This window comes from Hyla sarda, chromosome 2 (genome assembly GCF_029499605.1).
Source record: "Hyla sarda isolate aHylSar1 chromosome 2, aHylSar1.hap1, whole genome shotgun sequence".
NCBI classification, from domain to species: domain Eukaryota; kingdom Metazoa; phylum Chordata; class Amphibia; order Anura; family Hylidae; genus Hyla; species Hyla sarda.
The window spans coordinates 94,747,352-94,769,414 of NC_079190.1; the positions used below are offsets into that span (position 1 = coordinate 94,747,352).

At 44.3% G+C, this 22,063-nt stretch overlaps 1 protein-coding gene across 1 annotated transcript in view; it reads left to right on the forward strand.

The window, feature by feature from the left end:
• Nucleotides 1–22,063, forward strand: part of OS9 (OS9 endoplasmic reticulum lectin) — a 78,447-nt gene that overhangs the window by 51,132 nt on the left and 5,252 nt on the right. Inside the window, exons 10-14 of the mRNA XM_056562591.1 lie at nt 982–1,026; nt 5,765–5,853; nt 8,824–9,042; nt 16,092–16,293; nt 20,927–21,088. Of these exons, the coding sequence (XP_056418566.1) occupies nt 982–1,026; nt 5,765–5,853; nt 8,824–9,042; nt 16,092–16,293; nt 20,927–21,088 (717 nt within the window). The remainder of the gene's footprint in view (nt 1–981; nt 1,027–5,764; nt 5,854–8,823; nt 9,043–16,091; nt 16,294–20,926; nt 21,089–22,063) is intronic.

The window sequence follows — 22,063 nt, forward strand, 5'->3', positions numbered from 1 at the left end:
TATAAATGTTAATGACCCCGTACTGTGAACAGCGTAAACGTAAAAAAAAGTCCAAAAATGCTGCTTTTTTGTCACATTTTACTCCCCCAAAAAATCCTAAAAATGTATCTAAAAGTTTTATATATGCAAATGTGGAACCGATAAAAAGTACAGATGACGGCGCAAAAATGAGCCCTCATACTGCCCTATGTACGGAAAAATGAAAAAGTTATAGTTGGTTAAAATTTTAGGGCAATTTTAGATTACTGATTTTGTATAAAAAAGTTTTAGATTTTTTTTTTTTGAGCGGTACAAAAATATATAAGTATCTAGCCATGGGTATCATTTTAATCATATTGACCCACAGAATAAAGAACACATGTCATTTTTACCGTAAGTGTATAGTGTGAAAATGAAGCCCTCCAAAGTGTACAAAATTGTGGTTTTCATTTAAATTTCCTCCCTAAAAAAATTATTTTTCGCGTTTGCCGTACATTTTATGGTAAAATGAGAGGATTCATTTCAAAGTACAATTGGTCATGCAAAAAACAAGCCCTTATTTGGGTCTGTAGATGGAAATATAAAAGAGTTATGGATTGTAGAAGGCCAGGAGGAAAAAATGAAAACGCAAAAATATAAAAATGGCCTGGTCCTAAAGGATAAAATGGGCTTGGTCCCTAAGGGTTAATCGTATGGACCTACAGAATAAAGATAAGGTGTCATTTTTACAGAAAAATTTACTGCGTGGAAACAGAAGCCCCCAAAGTTACAAGATTTTATTTTTTCCTCAATTTGTTGCACAATTATTTTTTTTTTATTGTTTCGCTGTAGATTTTTGGCTAAAATGACTGATGTAGAATTGGTGGTGCAAAAAATAAGCCATCTCTTCCTCTACACAGGTTTTGATTAACCCCCCTTTCTGATGATCATTCCCTGTGGAAAGTATTGTGTGATGTGTAGTTACGTATACTTAGATATACTTTGTTTTCACCTTTTTCCTAGAAGGAACATTCCCCAGTCTCAGAGCTCCAGATGGAAGGACAGAAGGTTTGTGCTTGTTAGACACATTCCCCCTTGTTATTTTAATGCAGGCTCTTACAACTGGAGGTTTATCTGGAGTTTATTAGTAAGTGTGAACTGCAGATTTTTTTGAGTGCACAAAATCTGCAGCAAATACAGTAGCAGCCAAATTTGTGAGATTAATAATAATTAAATATTGAATCCTCATGTAGCGGAAAAAATCGACAGCAGAAATTTGCATGTGGTGTGGATTCTAAATCTGCATCATGTCAGTTTAACATCAATAGGAAAGTGAAATCTGCAATAAATTATTTTGGTGTGTTTCGCACAGATTATGTGCGTATTATGCAAGTGAAAGAAAAAAAGACTCACTGTTGTCACTAGGGATGTCCCTATACCAATACTAGTATCGGGGCCGATACTCGGCATTTGCATGGTATCGGGGACTCTTTTAATGTCCCCGATACCATGTAAGATACCTGCTGCTGTGCGGCGCTGTCCCGTTCTCCCGATCGTAATCATGGCATCCTATGGAGAAGTATGTGACACACACGTCAGTCCTCTTCCCCAGCGTAACGCTACGGAGGAAGTAGAGTGACGTGTATGTCACATGCTCCTCCGTAGGACGCAATGATGCGATCGGGAGAACGGGACAGCGGAGCTACAACACCTCAGGTGAGTGCTGTCTATAAAGGGGGGGGGGGGGGGAGCTGCTGTCTATATAAGGGGGGGGGAGCTGCTGTCTATATAGGGGGGGGGGGAGCTGCTGTCTATATAAGGGGGGGGGGGCTGCTGTCTATATAAGGGGGGGGGGGGGCTGCTGTCTATATAAGGGGGGGGGGGCTGCTGTCTATATAAGGGGGGGGGGGCTGCTGTCTATATAAGGGGGGGGGCTGCTGTCTATATAAGGGGGGGCTGCTGTCTATATAAGGGGGGGGGGGGGCTGCTGTCTATATAAGGGGGGGGGGCTGCTGTCTATATAAGGGGGGGTGCTGTCTATATAAGGGGGGGGGCTGCTGTCTATATAAGGGGGGGGGCTGCTGTCTATATAAGGGGGGGCTGCTGTCTATATAAGGGGGGGGCTGCTGTCTATATAAGGGGGGGGCTGCTGTCTATATAAGGGGGGGGGCTGCTGTCTATATAAGGGGGGGGGGGCTGCTGTCTATATAAGGGGGGGGGGCTGCTGTCTATATAAGGGGGGGGCTGCTGTCTATATAAGGGGGGGGGCTGCTGGTCTATATAAGGGGGGGGGGCTGCTGTCTATATAAGGGGGGGGGCTGCTGTCTATATAAGGGGGGGGGGGCTGCTGTCTATATAAGGGGGGGGGGCTGCTGTCTATATAAGGGGGGGCTGCTGTCTATATAGGGGGGCTGCTGTCTATATAAGGGGGGGGGGCTGCTGTCTATATAAGGGGGGGGGCTGCTGTCTATATAAGGGGGGGGGGGGGCTGCTGTCTATATAAGGGGGGGGGGCTGCTGTCTATATAAGGGGGGGGGGCTGCTGTCTATATAAGGGGGGGGCTGCTGGTCTATATAAGGGGGGGGGGGCTGCTGTCTATATAAGGGGGGGGGCTGCTGTCTATATTAAGGGGGGGGGCTGCTGTCTATATAAGGGGGGGGGGCTGCTGTCTATATAAGGGGGGGGGGGCTGCTGTCTATATAAGGGGGGGGGGCTGCTGTCTATATAAGGGGGGGGGCTGCTGTCTATATAAGGGGGGGCTGCTGTCTATATAAGGGGGGGGCTGCTGTCTATATAGGGGGGGCTGCTGTCTATATAGGGGGGGGGCTGCTGTCTATATGGGGGGGGCTGCTGTCTATACAAGGGGGGGGCTGCTGTCTATACAAGGGGGGGGCTGCTGTCTATACAAGGGGGGGGCTGCTGTCTATATAAGGGGGGGGGCTGCTGTCTATATAAGGGGGGGGGCTGCTGTCTATATAAGGGGGGGGGGCTGCTGTCTATATAAGGGGGGGGCTGCTGTCTATATAAGGGGGGGGGGCTGCTGTCTATATAAGGGGGGGGGCTGCTGTCTATATAAGGGGGGGCTGCTGTCTATATAAGGGGGGGGGGCTGCTGTCTATATAAGGGGGGGGGGCTGCTGTCTATATAGGGGGGGGGCTTGCTGTCTATATAGGGGGGGGCTTCTGTCTATATAAGGGGGGGGCTTCTGTCTATATAAGGGGGGGCTTCTGTCTATATAGGGGTTGGGGCTGCTGTCTATATAAGGGGGGGGGCTGCTGTCTATATAAGGGGGGGGGGCTGCTGTCTATATAGGGGGGGCTGCTGTCTATATAGGGGGGGGGCTGCTGTCTATAAGGGGGTGGCCTGCTCCCTACATGGGGGACCCTGCTCCCTGTCTACAAGGAGGTGAGGCCCGCTGTCTACAAGGGGGGCCACGGGGGTGCGCTGTCTACAGGGGGGACAAGGGGGGCCCTGTCTACAAGGGGGGGCTGTGGTCTACAGGGGGGCTGCTACTAATGTCTGCAACTATCTATACTACCTACAAGGGGATACTACCTACTATTAAAGGCAATCTCACAGCAGAGTCACCTGCACTAACTTGAATTTATATGTAGATGTGCAGGTGACCGGTTTCTACCGCTGCTCACCATGTGATCATCAGCGCAATCGCTCTGGAGACATTGATTTTGCCGCCAATGCAAATTCCCTGTTCTGTCCAATGGAGAAAAGAGAAATCTTGGCTCATACTACAGCAGCCGCCTCCATTGTACACAACAAGGAACCTACACATCAGCACGGTAAGCAGCACCAGAAACCGCGTCACCTTCGTGTCAGATTCCCTTTGAAATAGAAGTACTCGTACTTGGTATTGGTGAGTACCAGAATTAAAGTATCGGTACTCGTACTCATTCTTAAAAAAATGTTAACGGGACATCCCTAGTTGTCACACTTTTGGCTCCATATGCGCCATAATTGTGGTGCAAAGCAATTGAGACACACTTATTTATGCTGTGGGCACATAAAAAAGGGGGGTGACCTATTGGAACAAGGCAATGGCATGATGGAAAGTGGGAGTGATCTAAAATGTTACAACCAAAATTTTGGTGCATTACCTTTGTCTGAAGTAAGCAAACTTTAAAGCAATTTAGTTTTTTTTTTTAAAGCCACATAACTTATTTAAATAATTGGTGTATACTTAAACTTGACAGCACAAACTTTTTGCAACATATGGATAATATATGTGAATTTGGGTATAAAAACAGACATGGTGCACATCTACAATCTTGTATAATGATCTGATTGCTGATTGGATAATATATATATATATATATATATATATATATATATATATATATATATAATGTGTGTGTGTGTATGTATATATATTTTCAAATGTCAACCACTTTTCTAAAGGCCTGCAGCTGATACACTATACAGTCATGGCCGTAAATGTTGGCACCCCTGAAATGTTTCTAGAAAATGAAGTATTTCTCACAGAAAAGGATTGCGTAACACATGTTTTGCTGTACACATGTTTATTTCCTTTTGTGTGTATTGGAACTAAACCAAAAAAAGGAGGAAAAAAATCAAATTGTACATAATGTCACCAAACTCCAAAAAGCATCAGTGTCGGCGCAAACTATCCATTGAAATTTAAGTGTAATGAAACTCTATGGCAGGAGACCCAGGAGGACCCCACTGCTGACTCAGAGACATAAAAAAGCAAGACTACATTTTGCCAAAAGGAACTTGATTAAGCCGAAATCCTTCTAGGAAAAAGTCTTGTGGACAGATGAGACCAAGATAGAGCTTTTTGGTAAAGCACATCATTCTTTTGTTTACCGAAAACGGAATGAGGCCAACAAAGAAAAGAGCACAGTACCTACAGTGAAATATGGTGGAGGTTCAATTATGTTTTGGGGTTGTTTTGCTGCCTCTGGCATTGGGTGCCTTGAATGTGCGCAAGACATCATGAAATCTGAGGATTACCTACGGATTTTGGGTCGCACTGTACAGCCCAGTGTCAGAAAGCTGGGCTTGCATCAGAGATCTTGGGTCTTCCAGCAGGACAATGAACCCAAACATACGTCAAAAAGCACAAGAAATGGATGGCAACAAAGTGCTGGAGAGTGGCCAGCAATGAGTCCAGATCTAAATTGATCACCTGTGGAGAGATCTTAAAATTGCTGTTGGGAAAAGGCGCCTTCCAATAAGAGAGACCTGGAGCAGTTTGCAAAGGAAGAGTGGCCCAACATTCCGGCTGAGAGGTGTAAGAAGCTTATTGATGGTTATAGGAAGCGACTTATTTCAGTTATTTTTTCCAAAGGGTGTGCAACCAAATGATAAGTTAAGGGTGCCAATAATTTTGTCCAGCCCATTTTTGGAGTTTGGTGTGACACTATGTCTAATTTTCCTTTTTTTTCCCTCCCTTTTTTTGGTTTAGTTCCAATACACACAAAGGGAATAAACGTGTGTAGAGCAAAACATGTGTTACTGCAATCCTTTTCTGTGGGAAATACTTCATTTTCTTGAAAAATTTCAGGGGTGCCAACATTTACGGCCATGACTGTATGTGACTGTATTAGCCGTTTTCTATACAGCAGCTTCTCTCCACCTGGTGACCCCAAAATACTGCTGCCTATTAAATAATGAGAATTGAAATGCTATTGATGTCTATTAAAGTACTTATTGTCAGGCTTCTGAGCAAAAAAGAATAAAACCTCCTGAAGTCTCCAGCAACTCATTCTCCCCATCTCTGATAATGATCAGCTGCGCAAAACTAACAAATCTGTTACACGTGTTTTAGGTTCGCCAAGACCTCTTCGCTATAGAATAATCAGGAATCCAGAAGACCTAGTTAAGCTTATTGCAGACCTAAAGAAAACTCATAAAAAGGTACTGCAGGTCATCCTAGATACTGCTGCAATCTTTCCATTTTAGTTTCTGTGTCTGTTTCTCGAATAAAATACTGTGGGTGAACTCAGCCTTACAGCGACCTCTCCTCTACAAAACTTCCACCATGGATCTCCCTGCAGATCTGTGGTGAATCAAGAGCAAAATCTGGTTAGATGCAGATCTACCCTAAAATGTGCTGCTGTTCTCACCCCTGCTTCATTGAAGGTGGTAGAATACCCGGAAAAAAAAATGCAACTACCTGACATGCTCTGGATTTGACATAGCCTTCACTCTTAAAGTGGACCTGTCAGCAGAAAAGCAGGGTTGTAAATATGAGCATGGCTAGATGGGGCTTCTCACCAGGATTCCAGGCATACTATTTTGAATCTCCTATCCAGTGCCAAAATATTAGGATCAAGTACCAATGCATGTGTATCCCTGCACAGCAAGATTAGTGCAGTCTAGGTCTTCTCTATCACTTTCCCCACAGCCCACCCACACCTGCTTTAAAGGGGTACTCTGCCCTTAGACATCTTATCCCCTATCCAAAGGATATGGGATAAGATGTCTGATCACCGCTGGGGACCCCTGCGATCTCTGCTGCGGCACCCCAGACATTCGGTGCACGGACTTTGCTCTGTGCCAGATGACTGGCGATGCGGGGTGGAGGCTCGTGACGTCATGGCCCGCTCCTGGCATCACGGCCATGCCTCCTCAATGCAAGCCTATGGGAGAGGGTGTGACGTCCGTCACGCCCCCTCCCATAGACTTGCATTGAGGGGGCATGGCCGTGACGTCTTAAGCCTTCGACGCTGTACCCAACGCTCTAAATGAACACCGGGTGTAGCAGGGAGATCGAAGGGGTCGGGCCGGGACCCCTGTGATCAGACATCTTATCCCCTATCCTTTGCATAGGGGGATAAGATGTCTAGGGGCGGAGTACCCCTTTAACCCATTTGATTGACAGCCACTAGATTTATACACCTCTGCAAGCACAGTCCAGCCACAAGGTGGTGTATGCTCAGTCATGTGGTCCTCTCCCGGCTTCCTCTCCGGGCATTCTGAGCTTGTCAGGTTCCAAAGTAAAGATCTGCTTTGAGGCTGCCTGCAAAATGTGCACGGGGTGGTAAACCATAAAGTAGCCTAGTGTCAGCCAGTCAGGGAAGGCGATGATGCAAGCAGACTGGGGAAGTGATAAAGAGCCTAGTGGCTGGACTTGCCTGGGCTCTTGGTGCTGGCGAGCACCATCTGGACACTTAAGTCTAATATGCATACCTTTATTTAAGGACCTCTTAAATAAAGTTATTCCCATAATGACTAACCATATCTAGCCATGTGCTTGTTGGCCAGTATATTACTTTTTTTCAGAACCAGGACTATTTTTGAGGTTATAGACATGTCATAAACCGATAGATGATGTCCCAGGAACCTAATGATATTCTATAGGTGAAACAGCCCAGATCCTACAGTAAACTTACCTGCAGAACTGGGCCAGGTGTAGTTTCTTGGCGTGCTTCCTTATGCAGCAGGCATTTGTAAAAAGCAGAAGTGGTATGTTCAGCAAGTAGTGTGCCATAGAGCATGCAAGCTGGTGTTTTTATGACTCCACTTGGTTTCTTCCAATGTAAACTTTTACCTTCTTTAAGAGAAAATAAGACGGGGAGCACGAATATTCTTTTAGTAACAATCACGGTGTCAAGAGTTTTACAGACACTTGTGCTTATGACTGTTCGAAGATTAGCTCCGGGAGGAGAGATAGTAGATCACAGGAACCAATAATGAAGGCCACAAATTAATGATGAGTTGGATGAAGGTGTCCTCTGTGTCTTCTCTATACAGTGGTCCCTCAAGTTACAATATTAATCGGTTCCAGGATAACCATTGTATGTTGAGACCATGACTCTATGGAAACCTGGTAATTGGTTCTGAAGCCACCAAAATGTCACCCAAAAATAGGAAAAAGTGAGGATTAAAGAATAATAAGTAGATTAATATAGATAAAGCAAGATCGTACATATAAAAGTAAGAAAGATCTGCTGGGAGCTGTAAATCACTGTCTATGTCAGTGTTTCCCAACCAGGGTGCATCCAGCAGTTGCAAAACTACAACTCCCAGCATGCCCGGACAGCCTTCGGCTGTCCTGGCATGCTGGGAGTTGTAGTTTTGCAACAGCTGGAGGCACCCTGGTTGGGAAACGCTGGTCCATGTAGAGTACAGGAGCTTCTTCAGGGTTTAAATCAATGTACTTCAGTGGCTTTTGCGGTGCCATAGGCCGCCGCCACCCGCTTCTCTCCCCCTGCCTGTCCGGGGGTCCTGAGACCTATCACCGCCACCGCTCCCCCTGCCGCGCCGCATCGCGACCGGCCCCCCGACCCGCCGCACCGCGACCGACCCACCGCACCGGCCCCATTGCCTCCCCCATCCCCGGTTTTATAATTACCTGTTCCCGGGGTCCTCTCCACATCTGGCTCCTGGGGCGTCCTCCTGAACTGTCACTGTGTGCACTGACGATGACGTCATGTCGCGCACGTCACGTCACTCGTCATTGCGCACAGCGTAACGCAGGACGCAGCAGGAGCAAGAAGTAACGTGGGCTCCGGGAACAGGTAATTATAAAACCGGGGATGGGGGAGGCAATGGGGCCGGTGCAGTGGGGGGTGCGACGCGGTGCGGCTGGTCAGGGGGGGCGGTCGCGGTGCTGTGGGGGCGGGGCATTATTGGCTTATCGGCAAGGTAATTGCCGATGCCGATAATATCGTCCATACCGATAATCGGTCGATCCCTAGAGAGAGGATATTTAATAGGGTTTCCATACCTGAATTCTGCTTTATTTTATTGAGCCATTGAGGTCTTGATTCTAGATTTAGACAATACACTTTTTTAGTTTTGATGGCCTCGATATTTTCATGTTAAGGGAATAGTCATTATGCACATTTTTATATGCATTAAGAGGTTTCCTTTTTCTTGCAGGATTCTAAAAGTGAAAGTGAAAGTAAAGAATTACACAGCGATCAAGATTCGACCCCGGTGTCTGAGACACAAGATCCCGAGGATGAAGATGAGCAGGCCCTCATGCAGGAGTTTGAGAAGGAGCTGGAAAATATTCTACTCCCCAAGTCTGATGTTTCCCAGATAAAGGAAAATGTGAAAACAGAAATGGAGAAGGAGTTTAATAACATTATTGATGAGGTGAGCCGCGACTTGTTATCTCCTAGCTTTGGGAAAGACATTAAAACAGGCAAAGTGCTAATAGATAGCAGACTACTGTCAGCCAAGCATAGATGAAGACTGTTCATTTAGGTCCCATAAACAGAATGGAGCGAGTCTTATATATATATGGCTGTCTCTACATTCCAACATAGATATGCCATTAACATCCAATGCATTATTTCTAGTAAGACTATAGCAGGCAGGGCCAGATCATCATTGGCGCTCATGGAGCACCTGCTCCAGGCCCCCGTCGCATTCGAAACATGCATGTGTCCCGAAAAATCTTTTCAGGACACAAGGATGTCCCGGCGGCCCCCATGTTAACCTCTCTGCGGCGGCCCCCATATTAACTTTAAAAACGAAGGGGGAGGTGGCGCACCCAGGGACGTCACTGACGTCCCGTGCATGCACCCGTAGATGAAAAGCAGAGCATCGAGGAGAACGCGCGCGCGTGCATGGTAAGTGACCAGCTGCACGTCGTCTTCAGTGTTCCGGCCTCCGCTCCTACGGTCCCGGGACTTACTGCTTTGGCCCCGACTGATGGAGCGGTGGTCGGAACACTGAAGTGGGGGCAGTAAACAGGCATACAGCCTCCAGCCATACACTATATGGCTGAAGGCTGTATGTCTGTGGGGGAACTGTACTGCACCTAATGTGGGGGAACTGTACTGCACCTAATGTGGGGGATCTGTACTGTACTTAATGTGGGGGAACTGTCGGGGGGGGGGGGGGGGAGAGGGGCGGTGCCATCATAATGAAGTGCTTAGTCTTCCAGGCAGCTTCAATCTGGCCCTGATAGCAGGTTTGTGCTATTGCAGTGGTCCTAAACCTGTGGCTCTCCAGCTGTTGCAAAACTACAACTTTCATTTCAGGACATGCTGGCTGTTGAAGTTTTGTAGCAGCTGGACAGCCACAGGGTCAGCAACGGTGTGCCATAGCATCTGAGTTGGAGGCAGGCTATTTGCTTCTTGAAGTCTCACATAACCACTAGGTGGCCCTGTTGGACATCAATCATTGAGAGCTCTGACATGTGCTTGTTTATCCCAGCTATCTAAGGAAATGTAAGACTATTGTAAGACCATTACCTTGTGCCCAAATACAACCTGCTGAGTACACAGTCTGCTGGTTTTATACAATGGCTTGGCTGCATTTGTAATGCTTTTGCCCCAGATCAATTATGTGTAAATGCAGCTTTATAGGCGGTGACTGTTATAGAGTTAGTGTGCTTTTTTTCTGTCCTAGTCCAAATATGTAACACTTCTCTCTTGCTTCCATGCGCCACTATTTTAGTGTTTTGTAGTGTGATTAGGAGGGCTATACTTTTATATGTGAAGGTGTTTCGCTCAGAAATCAGTGTTTTTGCATTTTCTCTCATAAAGATGTTTTGTCTCTATTTTTGCATGTATTTGCAGTTCTTAGTTTGGTAGTAATTAAATTTATAGTAAAAACATCGATGTACAGTCATGCGGCATCTTCGTGTAAAAACGATGTGCATTTGTTTTAGTTTTTTCTTTTTTTTTTTTTTGCTTGGACCACATTTTCTGGGTGTATTTGGGTCAGTGTTTTTATATGTGGCTTTTTAGGTTGTCAAGCAGCGAAGTGGCAAGGACACCTTTTATTTTTGTTTAGATGATTGTTATTATTTATTTTAATTTTATATTTTTCTGTAAAGTTGTTGGTCAGAACAATGTGAAAACTAGCATGTGTTCACGGTCACTTTACCATAAACTGTCAAAGCAATCATTCAATATACAGTCTCTGCTGCTTGGCTACCTAAATTGCTGCTTGCAGATATATCGATAGATAGATAGATATACAGGGTGGGCCATTTATATGGATACACCTTAATAAAATGGGAATGGTTGGTGATGTTTGTGGCACATTAGTATATGTGAGGGGGGAAACTTTTCAAGATGGGTGGTGACCATGGCGGCCATTTTGAAGTTGGCCATTTTGAATCCAACTTATGTTTTTTTCAATAGGAAGAGGGTCATGTGACACATCAAACTTATTTGGAATTTCACAAGAAAAACAATGATGTGCTTGGTTTTAATGTAACTTTATTCTTTCATGATTTATTTACAAGTTTCTGACCAATTATAAAATGTGTTCAATGTGCTGCCCATTGTGTTGGATTGTCAATGCAACCCTCTTCTCCCACTTTTCATACACTGATAGCAACACCGCAGGAGAAATGCTAGCACAGGCTTCCAGTATCCGTATACACTACTATATACTACTATATACACTGCAGGAGAAATGCTAGCACAGGCTTCCAGTATCCGTATTTTCAGGTGCTGCACATCTTGTATCTTCACAGCATAGACAATTGCCTTAAGATGACCCCAAAGATAAAAGTCTAAGGGGGTCAGATCAGGAGACCTTGGGGGACATTCAACTGGCCCACGACGACCAATCCACTTTCCAGGACACTGTTCATCTAGGAATGCTCGGACCTGGCACATTCCCTGAGTTTTTCCAGCAAGATGGTCCTCCACCACATGCCGGGATAGTTTTACTTTCACTTTAGACGCCGCAGCGTCTAAAGGGTTAATGCTGGGAATTGGCCCGATTGGCGGTGCCCGGTGTCGTATACCATAGCAAAATATGTATTCATGTTGCATTGTGATTGCTTGTCATTCATTACTGGAGGTACATGGTCTGCCAAATTTCATCGGTATGCACACTGTTAATTCCATTACACACCTATCTGCATCGCTGAACATTTCAAAGAATCCCTTCTGTTTGGTCTAACTGTCCGGAGACGAGAATCTGAGCAATAGCATCCAGTGGCCAGTGGGGGGCAATTAATTCTCTTTTGATCAGGGCACCATGGAGCCTACATGTCTATCCAGCCTGTATATAGGTGTGACTAATCCTAGCAGGGGGTTCATTAACACAGCTGCTCTATGACAGGAAAGGTAACACCTTCACAGCCAAGCAGACTCCAAGGCCTCATGTCAATAGATCAATTGATGAAGATGCCATATCTTCCAAATATGAAATATGGGGGGTCAGGGAAGTATGCTTGCAGCCCCTATCTTGTACGGTTAGATTCTCCATCATACTACCTTTAAAATGAGTCCTCACATGACCCTTGTGTATTGATCTCTGCCCAAACTGTATGCACTGGGTAAATTATACACAATAAGGGGGGCATGTCAGGTACCCCTAGAAAGAGGATTTGATGGAGAACCCAAATATTAGAAAATTATGTGGGTGCCTGGCCCATGATAGAAGACATTTTCTATTCTTTGGGCATAAAGTTATCATGCGGAAGTGGGCAACATCTATCACTCCTCCTTGTCCTGCCCAGGGGCTGAACATGGAGGTGTCTCCTATCCATAGCAGGGCATAAAACTGCAGACCTGGGGGGACTAGGGGGCGCTTGCATGGGGGACAAGATCTAATTTTGGATGCCAGACGCCATTTCCTACCAGACCCCATGGGATAGAACTCTCTAACTTTTGTAAGTAAGGATTCTATGTTTTTCCCTTTTATTTTATTTTCTGTGTCTTGTCTTGTTAATATCTGTTTTTATATGTACTGTGAATATTTTTCTTTCATAATAAATCATTCATTTATTAAGTACCGCCTTATGTCTGGTAAAACGGACTTACATTGTCCTCGAAGAGATTGAAGTATAGTCTTAAATTTACGTACCTGTTCGGCTACGTTATAGATTTGGATTAACCTTTTTCCTGTTTTTTATATACTACTTGGGATAGTAGATTATATTTGGGAATTGTAGCATATCCAGATTGGATTGATAGCTTCCTGTCGGCTTGAGATTGACAGGTGGTGGCAGCGAGTTAATTGGGTGGTGTAAGAGGGATTTTTTATCATTATTTTCGGTCTAGTGTAGACAAATAGTGATTTTATAGATAATCCTACCACCTGCACGTCTTCGGTTCGTGACAAACTGCTGGCATATTGGTGGGATATTTTACCAGATTTTAGTGTGCTAGACTTGCGAATCCAGGCACTAAAAGAAATTGCCCTCAATTTCCTAAGGCGGAACTCAGTACATTTAAATAAGTTTCACCACAACAGACCCCCCCCCCCCCTTCCTTCTTTGTTTTTCTGTCCTATCTTTTGTTTGGCTGGACTGCAAGATGGATGCTTACCAAGCGCAGTCCAAGAGTACTCTGGAGCAGCTTTGCCGAGAACGACTGATTCCCTGTCGGGGGGAAAAAAGAGGAACTTATACAAGCATTGGAGGACTATGATACACAACAAGCTTCCCAGAGGGCCTGCAATACTGCTGCGGAAGGCCGGATTACTGAGGAGATACCTGCAGCTGCCCTCAATGATGCACCACCATCTACACTTAAAAAGCTTTTTACTCATTAGATAGAGGGGATCGGTCACCAGGATGGTCTTCTTAAACGGATCCACTATCCCCCACGATCTCCTGTACAGGACGCCGGCTCTCCGGGAATGGAGCCTGTCTGCCCCCTCATGAAAAAAACCTATAATTACGCCACTGCAGCGTATAGGGTAAACCCACCAAAAGTAAAAGATGTATATAATAAAATAAATAAAAAGTATATTTAATCTGAAAAATCAATTACCATAGAATTTAGTAAATATAATTTTATTTTACAAAAAATACATATATCGTACACAAGCAAGAAAAGTTAGTAATAATATATAGCTATATAACATACATAAAAATAGTAATCATTAGCGCAATTTGATAATGTGTATAATTATTTAAAAAAATATTTTATATGTATATACATATGTAAATAAATAAGCTTAAAAAATGCAAAGGATAGCAGGGACGGGAAAAAGGATGTAAACAAGTTGTAATGAGGGAAGACGTAAATGTCGGGGTCAACTGATCACCAATGGATCATAAAAACACCTTTGACTAAAAAATATATATATATGCGTGCAATGTGACACTCAATTTAAAGCATAACAAAATGTATGTAACCTTAAAGATAAAAATATATATAAAGTGCAATGTGCAACACAGAAATGTACGTGTATACAATAAATATAAGAAAAGGGGAAAACAGTGCAAAAAACAAAGATTAAGGTGCTGGGAGTAAAGGTGTCAGAATGTAAATACTTGACCCCACATGTAAAAAGAGAATGAGTTCCACGTCCCTGCGATCGCCTCCAACGCGTTTCACCGTGACCGGCTTTGTCAAGGAGTATGCATATACTGAATAGCAGCAAGGATATATAGGGTATTCAATAAAGAACTATTAACACACCTGTGGTGTCAGGAAGCGCCTCAGCTAACTACCGGAAATGACCTACAACGCCAAAGATCTCTAGTGTCAAAAGGAACGTCCGGGCTACACCAAAATGGCACCCGACATCGTTCCTGCGCATGCGCGTCTGCATGGAAAAGATTTATATATATATGTAGTAGGAGAAACAGAGGCTCTGAGAAAATGGCGTCCATGGTCTATACTGCGCATCGTGAGTAACGGCTACAAAAAAAATTTTTTGTAGCCGTTACTCACGATGCGCAGTATAGACCATGGACGCCATTTTCTCAGAGCCTCTGTTTCTCCTACTACATATATATATAAATCTTTTCCATGCAGACGCGCATGCGCAGGAACGATGTCGGGTGCCATTTTGGTGTAGCCCGGACGTTCCTTTTGACACTAGAGATCTTTGGCGTTGTAGGTCATTTCCGGTAGTTAGCTGAGGCGCTTCCTGACACCACAGGTGTGTTAATAGTTCTTTATTGAATACCCTATATATCCTTGCTGCTATTCAGTATATGCATACTCCTTGACAAAGCCGGTCACGGTGAAACGCGTTGGAGGCGATCGCAGGGACGTGGAACTCATTCTCTTTTTACATGTGGGGTCAAGTATTTACATTCTGACACCTTTACTCCCAGCACCTTAATCTTTGTTTTTTGCACTGTTTTCCCCTTTTCTTATATTTATTGTATACACGTACATTTCTGTGTTGCACATTGCACTTTATATATATTTTTATCTTTAAGGTTACATACATTTTGTTATGCTTTAAATTGAGTGTCACATTGCACGCATATATATATATTTTTTAGTCAAAGGTGTTTTTATGATCCATTGGTGATCAGTTGACCCCGACATTTACGTCTTCCCTCATTACAACTTGTTTACATCCTTTTTCCCGTCCCTGCTATCCTTTGCATTTTTTAAGCTTATTTATTTACATATGTATATACATATAAAATTTTTTTTTAAATAATTATACACATTATCAAATTGCGCTAATGATTACTATTTTTATGTATGTTATATAGCTATATATTATTACTAACTTTTCTTGCTTGTGTACGATATATGTATTTTTTGTAAAATAAAATTATATTTACTAAATTCTATGGTAATTGATTTTTCAGATTAAATATACTTTTTATTTATTTTATTATATACATCTTTTACTTTTGGTGGGTTTACCCTATACGCTGCAGTGGCGTAATTATAGGTTTTTTTAGTGGTTGTTTTGGGTTTTCCCCAATTTTATTCAGACCACAGTACATAGGACTTTTTTTAGGTTGTTGCCCCCTCATGAAGCAATGGCCGACACACCTCCTTTGTATAGCTCTATGGGAGAGCTGAAGATATCTGAACGGCTCTCCCATAGAGATATATGGAGGGGGGGTGTCGGGAGCTTCGTGCGGGGATTGACACGCCCTGTTCCCGGGGATAGGGAATACATTTTTGTTTGATATATCTCCTTTAAAAAAACAAAACACTTTACTTTTTTACTTAAATGGTGCAAGACTAAACACTTTTGAAGGGGTATTCCCATCTCCCCTTTCTGACCCCCTCCGGCCTGTTTGTAGCTGCCAGAGGTGGCCGGGAAGCCAGAAAACGGCTGAAGTTGGAGTTTTATGCAATTTATGGACATGAAATTGCGCAAATGGTGAAGCCCTGTAAGCTACACGGTTTATGTAACTGCATTCTCTGGAACACCAGTATTGTCCACTGTGTAGGGCAGGAATACACCTGTCGTCTCTTATGTTCTGCTCATTGGAAATTATATTAATGTTCTTGTTATAGGCTCAGGAGGAGTTGGAAACTGAAGGCCTAAAGGGTGAATTTGATAGAAAACAAGCCTCCAAGTCACTTGCCACAGCACTGAACAAGTTGATTGATAAACTAGACAATACCGCTGTAGAGAAAGGAGAAGAGACACAGACTACGGAGAGCAGTGAGGTCACCACACCCGAAAGCGGTGAGGCTGCTTCTAAAACGCCAACAGGTAGGTGGGGTAATGCACGACTATACTACAGGACTGTTCTTGGATGTTGTCAGAGTATGTAAGGACTCACTCCACTGACCAGGGAAATAGTGATGTTCAGTTGTCAGTGTTTCCCAACCAGGGTGCCTCCAGCAGTTGCAAAACTACAACTCCCAGCATGCCCAGACAGCCTTTGGCTGTCTGGGCATGCTGGGAGTTGTAGTTTTGCAACAGCTGAAGGCACTTTGGTTGGGAAACACTGGTGTATGTATACCTTTCCAGCAAGAAAAACAGAGGAATGGCACAATTGAAAGCTCTAAAAAGGGTGCGTTCACACGGCCGTCTCTCCCCGTTTTTTTTTTTTATCCCCGTTTCGGTTCTGTTCTTGCAGGCTGTAAATGGATTCAAAACTGTTTGAAAAAAAAATCTCATTCATGTCAATGGTATGTTTTTTTTACAATCCGTTGTACCCATCTGCACTCATTTCCGTTTTTTTGACGGCAGAAAAATATGTCACATGCAGTATTTTTTCTTCCGTAAGAAAAAAACGGATACAGTAAATTAAACATTGAAGTCTATGGAAAACAGATGAGCCTTTATTGTCATCCGTTTGCATCTGTTTTTACTTCTGAGCATGCTCAGAACAAAAAAAATTTTTCTGTTTTTTTTGTTTATTAACCGAACAATAACGGATCCAAACATACACAAACGGATAACATCCGTTTGCATCCGTTATTGTCCGTTTTTATTCTTGACGGGAGAAGAACAGGACGGGTCTAGACGGCCGTGTGAACGCAGCCTAAAGGATGCTCTTCAAAATATAAAGACCCCCAAATGTGATTAATGAACAAGAAAAAAGTCACTTAGCCTGCAGTACACAGTCCAATGGGTGCACCAGTCTGTACACACAGCCGACAAGTGACTGCATCATGGCTCCTATTGTTGAGCGGTGATGCCAGTAGTACGACACATGAGAGCCGAGGCCGCTGATTGGCTGCAGCAGTCTCTTGCCAACAGGTGCACCCATCGGAGCTTGTACAATAGTTTTTCGTGGGATTGGAGAGTTGAGAAATCTTTTTTATCGCATTTGAGACTTTGCAGTATGGAGCATGTGATCGCTCTGTTAACCAATAAAATGGAGTCTTTTGAGGCCATTCCAGATGTTTGAGACACATAGTGGATCCTCCAAGGGAATTAATTTCTCACAGGTTATATGCCATGTATTGGAATCACTCTCCTCTTTCTAATTTTCGTTTTGTCCTCAAAGAGTTTTTTTGGTGCTCTCCCCTGGGGTGTTCCTAAACAGGGAGCCTCCAATTGTTGATGTCTGCCTTCTGTATCCTGTATATATAGTCATCAATAGACAGTTGTATATACAGGATAGCGCACAAAGACTTCACCTAGAACTGCTCAGCAGCAGTGTGGGTTAACTCTTTCCTTGCTGGGCTCCTGTATAGTATACATGGGTACACTATGCACCCCTGTATACTACTTAGTGATGCTCTGCACCCTGTATTTGCTATACATCACTCCTTACACTCTGTGGACCGAGCCCCCTGCATCCGACCCATGGAGTGGTACCCTGAAGGCAGTAAAAATAATCCCCACAGGGTACAAAAATTCCACACACCAGCAAAAACACAAGAAAAACTGACAACGTATGAAAAAGCTGACAGTTTTTCTAGCGTTTCTTGCTGGTGGACGAAAAACCTCAATGGAATCGGAGCCTCAAAGCAATAGAACAAACTCCCTGTGTCCACTTTTCCTGTGAGGTGCAGCTCAGGTGTACACATAGAACTGTATGGAGATTTAGAACTTTGCACAAAATTTATCATGGTCCTTACACAAGTATGGTGAATTTGGTCCAATTGCACCAAATTTAGACCAGCCTAAACAATCTACAAAAAACTTCTTCCTACACCAACATTGATAATTTCCCCCAATGTCCTAAAGTAAAATGGAGCCGCCCTTGGTGTCCGAAGGAGCAGGTAACTGTGGCATAGGTTAATAGTACAGAACATGTAATACCTCCCTGTACTGTAGGGGGCGCTACCAGACATGTACTAGATGCTTCAGTAATACAGGGGTTTTACCAGTAAAATGCCCATTCAGAGTAGTCGATTCTTCCAGCCATTGACACGTTTTGCAGATCTGGACTGCCTGTAGCATTTTATGTTGAGTCTGGTTTCAAGTTACAATGGTCCAGAAAAGATCATTGTATGATGAAACTATTGTAAGTTGAGGGATCACTTTATTGGGTTATGTTCACACGTGCATATTTTCTGCATCAAATTTGCTGTAGCAGATTCTTCTAATTATTGACGTCAATGGGCTTCAAAATCTGCAGCAAAAATATACATGTGTGAACATACCCTAAGGGCGCATTCATACAGACGGAACCGCCAACAATGGACAGTGCTGCTTCCATCTGTGCCTGCTCATAGCGCCAATCCGCCGCTTAGAGCAGACACGCTGCGATGTGCGAGTCGCAGCGAGCATGCACAGTATACTCGCACACATCGTGGCTGCTCTCGGCCTAGCTCAGGGAGCAGGGGGAGCCGCCACTGTGTGAGAGTATATACTGCGCATGCGTGTGGCCATTGGAGGCAGCACTGTAGGGTCCATTGTCGGCGAATCCGCAGCATAAAATACGCTGCAGATATGTCCGTGTGAATGAGCCCTAAGGGTATTTTCTAGAACAGAGTACAAAGCAGCTCTCAGTTCTTAGAGGTGAGTCCTAGGCAGGGTGCCCCCCCTTCATATGTCTTTATTGGGTGTATAGTCGGGGGTGGTTGTCTTCACTAAACAACTTCTTTTATATAGGTTTTATTATTTGCCATGTAAGATATGACTTGATATCCCTCCTTTGTAGATGTGTATTAGGTTTAATGCAATATGGCATATTATGGTCTTCACCTTCTGTCTGACATTTCTGGAAGTGCTCCCTTCTTACATTTTCCTCTCTTGTGTATTCAGCTACTGAAGAAAGAGCTGTTCTTACTGCAGGACTTCACTCCTTGTCCCAGTTTAGATGCAGAACTATTGGGAATATCTGGGCTGAGCGAGGATTTTCTTGGGATTTTCCATACATGTCCTGTCCTTAAATGTTGTAAATGTATTCTAGTCTAGTGCTCTGTATTCCTGGATCCATTCTTGTGGGAACTGAATAGATCTTTGTTGTGGGTGATGTAGACAGCTCACTGACTGTGTAGCACTTTATACACTTACTGGATATAGTGGGGGGAGAGTCATCAAAACCTGTGTAGAGGAAAAGTGGTGTAGTTGTCTGTGGCAATCAATTGCTACTTTACACAGGTTTTGATAACTCTCCGCCAGTGAGTTTAGATAGATTGTGTTATACGTGAAAACCTCTCCTTAAAAGGGTACGCTGCCTAGACATCTTATCACTATCCAAAGGATAGGGCATAAGATGTCTGATTGCTGGGGACCCCCGCAATCTCCCTGCTGCACCCGACGTTCGTTTAGAGCATCCTGTGCAGCGCTGGAGGCTCATGAGGTCACGGCTGTGCCCCACTCGTGACGTCACGACCACGTCCCCTCCCATATACTTACATTGAGGGGGCATAGCCGTGACATCATGAGCGGGGCGTGTCCGTGATGTCACGAGCCCCTGCCCTGCATTGCCAGTCATCCGGCACGGAGCGAACAGACATCTTATCATTATCCAAAGGATAGGGCATAAGATGTCTGATCGCTGGGGACCCCCGCAATCTCCCTGCTGCACCCGACGTTCGTTTAGAGCATCCTGTGCAGCGCTGGAGGCTCATGAGGTCACGGCTGTGCCCCACTTGTGACGTCACGACCACGTCCCCTCCCATATACTTGCATTGAGGGGGCATAGCCGTGATGTCACGAGTCCCTGCCCTGCATTGCCAGTCATCCGGCACGGAGTGAACAGACATCTTATCCCCTATCCTTAGGGGATAAGATGTCTAGGGGTGGAGTACTGCTTTAAGGTTTGTCTTTTCTGTGTTCTTGATCTGATATAAGTGGGTTTATATTGGGTTGTTTTGTATTGGGCTGCACGTAAAGTGAGGTGAGCATTAATGTAAAGAGGCATGATTGGGTATTGATGGCATCAGTTGCATCGTACAGAGAATGTGGACATTTTGTGTTGTTGGGTTCTGCATTGGTAACCAGGGACATTGGCATTCACATCACGTTTCCGAGATCCGGCACCAAATCTCATTCATTTAAATGCGCCAACCAGAGTTAGATAGTGACTCCAGCCGGCTCATTTTTGCCCCATATCCGGTTTTGTGGCCGGACTGTAAACCGTGATATGCTGCGGTTTTCAGTCTGGCCACAAAACCAGATACGGGGCAAAAATAAGCCGGCGGAATGTCACTCCGGTCAGTGCATTTAAATGAATGAGACTGCGCCGGTCCAGACGGAAATGTGTGAATGCACCCCGATACTTGTGCTTTCAGGTCTTCCTTTCTTTAACCTGCTATTTTCTGCTGCTTCTGCTTTCTAGCAGTGTCTCTTCTATCCTGCATAAATGTTGTTCATTGCGCCTTTTAATGTCACCTTGACTCACCCGAACGGCCATGACTCGACCTATTTACTTTAGCCTGTTATTTAGAATAGCAAATTGATGGGTTAAATTTTCCTATCGCCCTCTCCACATTAGATGACCGTTCGGATGGCCGTATAAAAGTCAGGGTCACAAAGATACGGCGCGGCAGCTCTGAGCATCCTGAGAGAAAGGAAATGAGCAGCGAAAACCCACAGCTGAGACACATTGAGAAAGATGTTAAAGACCTGCTTGAAAAGGAAGGCCTGAAGGCAGAAGGTAGGCGCCTCGTGCAAATCCGTAGTGAGCTGGCGGCTTGTGTGCTCAGGTGCAATGGGCTTTAAGCTTACAGGCAGCATCTCTATAGACTATAAGTACGTAAGAGAAATAAAGACAGTGTCGTGGGATCTTCATGTTTATTTCAAAGAATGTGCAGACATGCAAAGTGGGACAGGTAACTAGAGATGAGCGAATTTACAGTAAATTTGATTCGTCACGAACGTCTCGGCTCGGCAGTTGATGACTTATCCTGCATAAATGAGTTCAGCTTTCAGGTGCTCTGGTGGGCTGGAAAAGGTGGATACACTCCTAGGAAAGAGTCTCCTAGGACTGTATCCACCTTTTCCAGCCCACCGGAGCACCTGAAAGCTGAACTAATTTATGCAGGATAAGCCATCAACTGCCGAGCCGAGAAGTTCATGACAAATCGAATTTACTGTAAATTCGCTCATCTCTACAGATAACCTCTAAATTGCAGGATTGATACCCTACAGCAAGGACCATTCCCTGTGTCTGAGCGCACTTCCTCGGGCCGCTAGCGGCCCGAGGAAGTGGGCTCAGACGCAGGAAATGGTCATCTTCATTTATATACATACATACTTTTTGGGTGCTATCTGTGCAATATAGTGAGCACCCCCATTAGGATCTGCAGTAGTTTCGTGACTAATCGCATTAATAGGTGATGGACTCTCACCTCCTTCCATAGACTTTCTATAGAATACATTGATTGTGTACTTGCTTAAAGGTATATTCCAGGAAAAAAAAAAAAAATCTTTTTTTTATATATCAACTGGCTCCAGAAAGTTAAACAGATTTGTAAATTACTTCTATTAAAAAAGCTTAATCCTTCCAATAATTATCAGCTGCTGAAGTTGATTTGTTATTTTCTGTCTGGCAACAGTGCTCTCTGCTGACATCTCTGCTTGTCTCGGGAACTGCACAGAGTAGAAGAGGTTTGCTATGGGGATTTGCTTC